The sequence below is a fragment of the Urocitellus parryii genome, chromosome 8 (genome assembly GCF_045843805.1).
Source record: "Urocitellus parryii isolate mUroPar1 chromosome 8, mUroPar1.hap1, whole genome shotgun sequence".
Classification (NCBI taxonomy): domain Eukaryota; kingdom Metazoa; phylum Chordata; class Mammalia; order Rodentia; family Sciuridae; genus Urocitellus; species Urocitellus parryii.
Genome location: NC_135538.1, coordinates 58,656,850 through 58,667,917, shown reverse-complemented (window position 1 = coordinate 58,667,917; position 11,068 = coordinate 58,656,850). Strand labels below are relative to the sequence as shown.

The 11,068-nt window shown below is 32.3% G+C and overlaps 1 protein-coding gene across 1 annotated transcript; it reads left to right on the top strand.

The window, feature by feature from the left end:
- Positions 1–10,629: 10,629 nt before the first annotated feature.
- Positions 10,630–10,864, top strand: LOC144256537 (ASNSD1 upstream open reading frame protein-like). The gene is made up of 2 exons (XM_077801649.1): positions 10,630–10,773; positions 10,817–10,864. The coding sequence occupies exons 1-2, from the start codon at positions 10,630–10,632 to the stop codon at positions 10,862–10,864; spliced, it is 192 nt and encodes a 63-aa protein (XP_077657775.1).
- The last annotated feature ends 204 nt before the right edge of the window (positions 10,865–11,068 follow it).

Genomic DNA, 11,068 nt, shown 5'->3' with positions numbered 1-11,068 from the left:
GTCTGCTTTGAAGGACCAAGTAACCAGATTCTGAACACCTGGATACCCCAGGGCACCCTGTTCTGTTACAAGGCATATAAATTTAAAAGCAGCTATAAAATCCCTTTGTCATATGATGCAACATATTTTCAAGTTCCAAAGATTAAGTATGAACACATTTTGGGAGATCATATTAACCACAATAGCACACTCCGTTAGCACACATTACAACCTGTATATGTTGTGTGGAGAAATAAAAAATAATAAACCACCAGTAACATAGAATTTAGAAAATTATATGTTGAGTAAATAAATCCAGTTTTATTAACATGGCATTACAGATAAATTCCCTTCTTTATTTCAAACAAATGTTTCTTCAAAATGTATGCAAATTATCCTAAACATTTTTCATTGCAAAAAAAGATTTCATTTTTTTTTAAGTTCACATATAGAAATTCAAAGGAGTGAATTTCTTTTTTTTAAGAGAGAGAGAAAGAGAGAGAGAGAGAGAGAGAAGTATTTTTAATATTTATTTTTTAGTTTTCGTTGGATACAACATCTTTATTTTATTTTTATTTGGTGCTGAGGATTGAACCCAGCGCTCCACACATGCCAGGCAAGTGCATTAGTGCTTGGGCCACATCCCCAGCACAAAGGAGTGAATTTCACTTTTATCACTGTCAGCATTCTATAACAAAAATTTGAAGTTTACATTTTTAAAAGAAATTGATATTCTTTTTGACTTATGTTGGGATTATGTCCCAATAAACTAATGGGAATTTGAAAATATCATAAGTTGGAAATGAATTTGATGCAGCTAACCTACCAAACATCATAGCTTACATCAAAGTGCACAGGAGAGTGTCTCTCACTAATCTTTATGATCCTATGGCTGACTGAAAGTTGCAGTTTACCACCACTGCTCAGGATTCTAACAGTTTCCTACTGCACATGGCCAGCCTGGGAAAAGATCAGAATTCAAATTGTGAAGCACAGTTTCTACTAAACATGTATAGTTTTTGTACCAATGTAAAGTCAAAAGATTATAAGTCAAATTATTTTAAATCAGAGACTGTCTCTAAAATAAATACCACAAAGTTTGTTGTATTGTGCAGTAATAGCATACTGTTCAATATGATAACCTCAGTTCAAATTATAACTTTACCCAAATCTCCTTATTGGTGGCCTAAAAATCATGTACTAAGATGCATTAACAAAGCAATCCTAGAAAAAAAAAATGGAAGAAACAAAATTCTAAGGAGATTTGGTGTAATGAGAAGAGATGGGGGGGGCGATAAGATTACTGTAGGAAAAAAAAAACATTTTACTATTAATTTGTTCAATTCATGACTAAAACAAGGGATAATGATTGATTCTTATTTTGATAAAGCACTGAACAAATGTAGATTTTAGATATTATCTGTTTATGCATTCTATTTTCAACACTTTATTAATTTATTCAAACACTATGCGCTCTGTGCTTTATGCTTACGTTATGCCAGGTAGAGAAGATACAGTGATGGGCTTTGAGGGAAAAGTTGGAAAAGGGCAATCTTCTCCTTGTTCATGTTTAGTAGACACTCTTTTCAGGGGATGTATATGAGGCGACATCTAGAGAAATAAGCAGATACTTGGGAAACGTATTTTGTGTGACCAAAGTCATTGATGTAGGATAGAATGCATACTATGTAAAGAGCAGCATGACACACAGAATCCTGGAAAAAAAATCACCCTGTTTAAAGATATTCAGAAGAAAGCAACACTATAGAAAACAACTGGGAAGACAAAGATAAGTAGGAAGAAATGCATGGGGAAAAGTATTGTAAGACCCTTGGATGGAAAACATTTTACAAAGCAGGAATGAAAATCAGATTTTTTTAGCATCAGATTTAATAATCAAATATTCTAAAGTTGAAATGTCAGAATTTGGATGTGGTCAAATTAATAATCCCATATACTCTGGTTATAAAATCTCATTGAAAATCAACTTGACACTATTTATTAATATTTTAAAATGTGGATATCTTTTGAATCTACAATTCCACTCTTGGGTGGTATTCTAGAATAATTCACATACATGTACACCAGTGCTTTCTACAGAGATGACTCTTCTGTTTTATCTGCTACATAATATAGTAAGAGCTATAAAACAATAACATTTAAAAGGTTAAAATATTATTTAAAATATTTATATAAAATACATACATACATATACATCATTGATTTAAAACTTTAAGTACAGAATAATGCACACATTAGAGTTTTGCATACAGTATAATCATAAGTGTACTCTACACATGCAAAATTTAAAACAGTTTAAAAATAGATGCTGAATAAGTGGACTTTTTATTAAAGAACGTATGGATAGAAGTATTCTTTAGAAAAGTTTTCAGATTCTATGTTTACAATTTTCTTAAAAATCACACAAGTTACTGATGTGGTAGCACAATCTTGTAATCCCAGAGACTCCCAGCTGGCCTGGCAAGTTCAAGGCCAGTCTCATCAACTTTGCATGATCCTAAGCAATGTAGCAAGACTTTGTCTCAAAATAGAAAATAACTGGGGCTAGGGATGTAGCGTGATGATTAAGTGCTCCAGAATTCAAACCTCAGTACCAAAAACATTTAAAAATAAAATCAAGTAAAAATTATTTTACAATACAGTTGATATAGGTTTGTCAACTTTTTTCTAGTTGAATTAATATCATCAAGACATAAAATGCTACTAAAATTGTGTTTTTTATGAAAATGCCAAACTTTATTGCTATGTAAGTAATCAGATTTGTAAACATCATGTGAAAACCAATAGAGTTTGTATTTTCCTTCTTTTCTGCAAGACTCTCATTTCTGTTTGCTTTATGGTGATCACTTCCTGTTTCTTGACATCTCATGATCTTTGTGTACCAAATTCAGGCCATCGTAAGACAATTCACATTTCTTCCTTGTCAGCACAGTGAATTTGTACTAAAATTTAATGTATCTTCCCTTAGATGACTTATCAATATCTATTCTCTAAAATAAATTACAATTTCAGAATATTTTTTCTTTTTTAGCCAATCCCTTGGTAGATAAAGACAATTTATATTTTAATCACTCCCTCAATAGTTTGATTATATTCTTTGATTAATTAGTATTTTCCAGGAAATCCTTATATTTACTTTATTTTCCAGTAAGCATTTAGATTTTTACTGAACATCTTACAACATGTTGAAAGGGTAAAGTTTCTAAGCTGGAAAGCTTGAATGTAAAAGATTAGGTATTATTAAGTTCCTCTGTTACACCCAGATTCCTGAGATAGTTAAAACAACGCCCTACTGGCCATTTAGCCTAGGGCCCTGTGCAGTTCCTCACAGGGCCCAAACCAATCAGTTTGAATGTGTATCCTGCTTAGGAGTGACCAATCATCCCCGCCCGACCTGTTCCCGCCAATGAATGTGCCAATCACGTCTCAGAGTTGTTGTTCAATTTTCCCGCGCCTCATGATGATTTGTTCTGATGTATGCAAAGCCCACCACCCTCTCCAGAAAGTGTACTTAAGCTCTGCTTGACCTCTGCTCGGGGCTCTGGGCTGCTCTACCTTCTTGAGTAAGCACGGAGCTCCAGCACGCTGGAATGGATCCCCAATAAATACCCTTTTGCCAATTGCATGGAGCCAGTTTCTTGTGTGGTCTCTCCCTCCGACGCTCTGCCGGACCCTTACAATGTTAAATGTATGAGACAATCTTTGAATTAACAGAAACAAAGTAAAGAGAATTCAGGACATCCTTTGTTACTTTAAAAGTGTCAATCATATATATTTCACTCAGAACTTATTCTGCCATGAGAAAGATGGAAAAAAGTAGGACAAATTATATAATGTTATAATATAGACTGTTTATCAATATTTCAAACTTTTATGAGTATTTTTGACTATCAATAGTACCTATGTTCATTGCAAACCATTATATTTTCTGTTAATACTCAGAAATATTGCTTTAAGGAAATTCTTAAAACATGCTGAATTTTCAAAACTCTAATAAAATAAATGTTTATAAAATTAATATAATTTTCAAAGAATTTATGACAATTATTATCCTGTACACATATATGAAGATATATCTATAACTATATATCTATATCTAAATATCTATATCTATATATCTAAGTATCTCTCTCTCTCTCTCTCTCTCTATATATATATATATATATATATATATATATATATATATATCAGTAACAAGTGTTGGAGGAGCATTTAGCTTTTTTTATATTTATTTTTTAGTTGTAGTTGCACACAATACCTTTGGTTTATTGATTTATATATGGTTCTGAGGATCAAACCCAGGGCCTTGCACATGCCAGGCAAGCACTCTACAGCTGAGCCAAAACCCTAGCCCCCCTTTAGCTTTTAAAATAGCAAAATAGACAACAAAAATTTCTCCCCAATTCTAATTTTAATATAATTTGATTTCTAAATATTTAAGGAAGTTGTACAATCTTTTAGTATAAATATATTTTCATAATCATCTTAAATATGTACTACAAATTTTATAATGTAAATATAAAACATTTAGTACATTTGCTTGTTTCAGATAGAATAGAAATTTACAAATGATTCTCTAATACATATTTGTATATCTTCTCTCTTCCTTAAGAGTACAGAATAACATTAGCTTATGGATATAATTTTAGTGATTAGAAACTTTTTATGCATAATCAACAAGAAAAGCTTAGCAATACATTATTTACCATACAATGTAATTTTCTACCATGTCATATCAAATCATTAATTTTTATGACTTACCCTGGAAATAAACACTCCAAAATGATAACAAATATATGAAAAATGCTTTGTAATTTTTATCTACAATTTTAGTAATTTTATAGACCACTGATTTTTGAGAGCCAACAGACAAACCCACAGATGTCTGCTATGGCTACTTGTAATTAAGCAATGTAGCTAATGCTATAAAATACAAATCAGAAATGTGATTGTATTGAAAAAGGAGAAATAAAACTTCTAGTCTTAGCTGATATTAGCATATACTTATAAAACCCCAAAGGCAAGCATGCTACTACTGATAAGTAAGATTAGTTGGAATCTAGGTGGACAGATAATATATAACCTTGAATAACCTTGAAAATAGCTTGTGTCGTTAACCCACATTAAAATTAACAGAAGTTTTGTTATGAAGTGAGTAGCTTCTTTAGTAAAATATAATCTCTAGAACAAGAAGTATACAAGAGGAGAATGGTAAATACTGAATACATCTTTCCCAACTTTTATCTTGTGATCTAGACATGTTCCCCTATTATTAGGGGAATGAGAAAGTGCAAATTCTTTAGATCACTGCCATAGGGTTCATGTGAAATATTGAATAAAAACAGAAAATAGATTTTTGTTGTTATTTTGCTCAGTATTTCTTACTTATATCCTGAGTGAATTAGAACTTTTCTTGAAACAATGTCATAATTTAAAAAATGATAAATGAACTAGAATTTATGTCTATCACAAGGGATATCATCTATTCTTAATTTTTCCCCCATAATCTAAATTTTATCTTTTTTTATTTACTAGAAGTACTATTTGGAAGCCTAGGTATCCCCCTGTACCCCTTTCTACCTATGTGCACAAGCACTTAACAGGAGGCTTGCAGAGAAAAAGTGAAAACTACAGGTTTCATAGTGCCTAGGCATATATATATAATGGCATGACTAAGCATTTTGCAATTTAGGAACTGTAGAATTTACTTAATGTAAGGAAGCATAGAACAGTGAGTGAGAGCAATGGTACTTAAAATTTGTTAGAATAGTAGCTCTTAAAGGTTCTAACCATAAAAAACAATAATGAGATGATGAACATGTTAATTCAATTTAATAGTTCCCTAATATGCACATAATCAAAACACCAAAGAAAAAGAAAAATAGAGATTAATGATATTGGAACCAAACAAATCCAAGTTTTTCTCCTACTTTTGTTACTGAAATCTAGGTGATCTTAAATACATTATATAAAATCTCTTAACACTTATTTCCCTTTCACTAAATGGATATTAAATAGTTCATGTTAGAAGGAATTTGGATTTCTTCATCGATAGTGGTTCATAGCAAATATATCTTCATGGAATATTTTATTTAAAAGTTCCAAAGTTATTATTTTTTATTCATTTAAAAATAAAAAATGACAGCAGCATTCATTACAATTCTTATTACACATATATACCACAATTTTTCATATCTCTGTATATAAAGTATGTTGACACCCAATCATGTCTTCATACATGTACTTTGGATAATGATGTCCATCATATTCTACCATCCTTGCTAATCCCCTTCCCCCTCCCTTTCTATTCCTCCCCTCTTCCCTATCTAGAATTATCTATTCCTCCCATGCTACCCCTACCTACCCCACTATGAGTCAGCCTCCTTATATCAGAGAAAACATTCGGCATTTGTTTTGGGGGGATTGGCTAACTTTACTTAGCATTATCTTCTCCAATGCCATCCATTTACCTGCAAATGCCATGATTTTATTCTCTTTTATTGCTGAGTAAAATTCCCTTGTGTATATATGCCACATTTTTTTTATCCATTCACCCACTGTAGGGCATCTAGGTTGGCTCCACAGTTCAGCTACTGTGAATTGTGCTGCTATAAACATTGATGTGACTGTGTCCCTGTAGTATGCCTTAGTATGTATAGTCCAAGGAGAGGGATAGCTGGGTGAAATGGTTCTTCCAATCCCAGATTTCCAAGGAATCTCCATACTGCTTTCCATATTGGCTATACCAATTTGCAGTCCTACCAGCAATGTATGAGGTACCTTTTTCCACAAATCCTCGCCAACAATTATTGTTATTTATCTTCATAATAGCTGCCATTCTGACTGGAGTGAGATGATCTCAGAGTAGTTTTGATTTGCATTTCTCTAATTGCTAGAGATGCTGAGCATTTTTTCATATATTTGATAATTGATTGTATATCCTCTTCTGAGAATTGTCTGTTCAAGTCCTTGGCCCATTTGTTGATTGAGTTATTATTTATTTATTTATTTATTTATTTATTTATTTATTTTTGTGTGTGTGTGTGCTTAGCTTTTTTGAATTCTTTATATACCCTAGAGATTAGTGCTCTACCTGATGTGTGAGGAGTAAAAATTTGCTCCCTGGATGTGGGCTCTCTATTCATCTCACAGATTGTTTCTTTTGCTGAGAAGAAGCTTTTTAGTTTGATTCCATTCATTTATTGATTTTTTATTTTAACTCTTGTGCTATAGTACTCTTATTAAGGAAGTTGGGACCTAATCCCACATGATGAAGATTAGGGTCTACTTTTTCTTCTATTAGATTCAGGGTCTCTGGTTTAATTCCTAAGTCCTTGATCCATTTTGAGTTAAGTTTTGTGCATGGTGAGAGACAGGTGTTCAATTTTATTTTGTTGCTTAGGATTTCCAGTTTTCCCAGCACCACTTGTTGAAGAGGCTATCTTTTCTCCAGTGCCAAAATTAACCAACATAATCAACAAAATGTTTAGCAATTAAACATTTTTTTCTCAATCATAAGTCTAAACTGAAGAATGTGTTTTACTGTATGTTCCATTTCTCTTTACTATGAAAACCATATTCATCCCTTTGCAATGCTATAATGTATAAGTTATTTTAAAAATGAAATAATGATACATAAATTTTATTGTTGTAACCATTAGGCTTCTGTCAATGATCAGCACTGTTATTTTATCTGTGTGGGTGAATCAGTCATTACAAAATTATTGTTTTAGCAAAGTGGACATTTTAACAGTTGTTTAAATTTGAGTCAAGGAATTACTTTCCGAGAGCCCAGGGAATGATTGTACTTTATTTTATTATGTTTTATTGTATTGTGTTTTAATATATTTATTTGTCTGAAAATTTCTGAAAGTTTGAACACTTAATACTGTTTTACTGACAATATACACATCCTTAAATGCTTAAGTGGATTTCAAAAAAATATGCAACCATCAAATTAATTATTTAGAGCATTGATAAAGTACTTTTAATAGATCAATTGTTCATATTTGATTATATCAATTGCTGTGTTAATGTAGTTATTAAATGATTTTATTTTTGCAATGCAGGATCCTAATTAACCATGCATTATATTTATTTGCCATGTTGTTGTTTTATTTTTTAAATTATTTATTTGTTTATTTAGTCTATTTTAAACTATAAGAGATCTTTAGCCCTTCCTCGGATTTCATGACCTTGACTTAAAAAAAATTATAGACCACTTGTTTAGTGAATTGTCCTCTAATTTAATTTGACTCATGCTTACTAATAATTCTATTTAAATGATGCATTTTTGACAGCAACATCACAGAAGTGATGCTCTGTCCTTCTCAATGTGCTTTATCAGGAAGCACAAGATGTCAATTTGTCCCATTATTGATGATGCTAACTTTGATGACTTACCTAAGGTGGCAGCTACTAGTTAAATCCACTGTGAAATTACTAGTTCCTTCTTTAGAGAAAAAAAAAGTAGTATGAAAGAAATTACTTTGAGAATATGTAGATATCCTGCTCCTCATTAAACTTTTACCTTCTGGTTTTGCTCACAGTCTGGAATTTTGTCTGATTCAATTATTATGATGGTTGCTAAATGGTGTTGTTACTAACTCCATCATTCCTTCTAGCTATCAGTGCTTGTGCAGGTTTTTTTTTTTTTTTTTTTTTTTTTTTTTTTTTTTTTTTTCCCATGAACTAGGACAGCTCAAACTTATCTCCAGGGATACCTGGAAGTTCGGGACTGACTCTTGGTCTGAGAGAAAAAAAAAAAAAAAAACGTAGGAAGTCTAATTAATGATTCGTAATATATCATTTAAACCTTGAAACTTTCCCAGTGTAACCAGGCCAGTTTACATATCTACAGCTTTTCTGAAATAACTAGTTACAGAGTTTGGCATGGCTATGTGACAAGAGGGACATGAAAGTTTGCACAGGGACTTTAGACAACTGCTTCTAAACCAAGATGTTTTCCACATATCATAGCGATTGCTACCTCACAGAAGAAGCAGCACATCTTACGTGAACATTTGTGGGATACTGTGTCCGGAAGCCTGTCAGGCCAGTGGTGCTTGTCCAAATACTCTTTACCCTGCTATGCTGCATCTTGCCTGTACTAAATGACTTTTCTGAGCATGCAAAGTCTGGTGAATCCTGTCAGTTACCTTCTCCTGTGAAATTATAGCTCTGAACAGTGAGAAAAAGATTTTTCCTTAATTGTTACCAGTATGCATTTATTTATTCTTGTTTTATTACACAAAAATATGTGACTATCATTTTTTTTTTTTTTGAGACTCAAATATTATAAAATTTAACCATTGGGAGTCTCTTCAAGTTGATTCCATTGTCCTGTTAACAGGTTTAAAGAGAGGAAAGCTTTCTTTTTATCTACCCACCTTAGGCTCATGATTAAAGGAAGTCTGATGAAGAACAGGCCATTTTGGAAAATCAGGACAGGGCAAAAGAGTATTACTTGATGGTAAATATAATCTTAGTTAATTTAACAAGTCCTGCTTGCTCATGTTTTCTTCTGCATTCCTGTGTATTCACAGATAAGAATGCTGCTTTCCTTCTAGATGTAGGAAGAACATCTCACAAATGAGGATTTTATGACCTGCTTCAGGGAAGAAGGGTGGGATAAGAGTGACCTTTCTGCTTCTGTCATATTCTGAAATTTCTTTAGTTTAAAATATTCGATATGCCAAGGGACACATTTTTGTGATCATGTGCCCTGACCCCAACACATATTATTATCAATGTAAAAGTTTATGTATACCTAGATATTTAAAAAGTGCTCTTTAAAGTATATTTAATGCTTTGAGAGCTTAGTTCTGTTTCTATTCTGAATCAGTGTTATATTTGTGTTTTCATGCACCAGTATTTCACTATTTTGAATAGGGTCATGTTAGAATATGTATAGTTTTGGGTAAATCTTGCCTCCAATGCTTTCAGTTATTCTACTAATTATTAAAAAATATCAGTTTGTCTAAGTCCAAAAAATATGTAGGCATTTGGTTGATCTTATAATAAATTAATAAAATTATTTGTGGAAAAGAGTCACCTTTAACAAAGGACAACATTAAAGAGTATGGTTTTTCCATTTATTCAATTATAATTTGTGATTTTTAGAGATATTTTAAGTTTTCCTCATAAATCCTTTTTATGTTTCTCTTTATATTTGTGTTTATTGAAATCTTTGACTTTGCTGTAATGTACAGTTTTCTCTAATGTGTCTTTGATCTAGTTGTTGTGTATGTATAACTAGATTCTTCCTAGGCACAGTGGTGCCCTCCTTTGATTCCAGGGACTTGGGAGGCTGAGACAGGAGGATTATAAGTTTAAAGCCAGTCTCAGCAATTTAGCAAGGCCATAAGCAATGTAAGAGAGACCATATCTCAAAAAAAATAAAAAATAAAATATAAAAACTGGGTTGTGACTTAGTAGTTATTAAGCACGCTAGGTTCAATTCACATTATCAAAGAAAGAAAGAATGTTCTTGATTTCTCTGTGTTAATTTTATTTTCCTCTTTTTGTGAACTGTTTTAAGTCAAATATTTTATTGAGGCTCACAGGGCTTGTCTGGGACTGCAGCTCCAATCTGGCTGTGCAACCTCAATATGTTTTCTATGCATGTAGATGCCCAGCTGTGGGGTATCTCCCAATGATAGCTGTGTGTTGGTCTACACCAACAACTTGACTGCACACAAGGAGGATGTTAGCAGCAAGATTAAAGGACAATTTGTTCTGGATGAACTTTCCAACCTGGAGAAGAAAAGGAAAGCAAATAGGCAACAACAGAACAGCAAGATATTCTTTTTTGTAGACAGAACAGAAATGCTTTTTGAAAGCAAAAATATCTTTGATGAATTGAAAAAAGAAAACCAAGAGAGAAAATTCAGAGAAAACCAAAATCATGAAATTGTCACCTTCATTTCATAACAATGTGTGGCATCTGTTGGTTTGTAAGCTTTCCTGTTGAATATTTTAGTAAAGTTTTGCAAGAATATTTACTGCACAGTCTTAAGCCACAGGGACCCAATAGTGGTGAACAGGTGTTAAAAGTCTGATATTAATG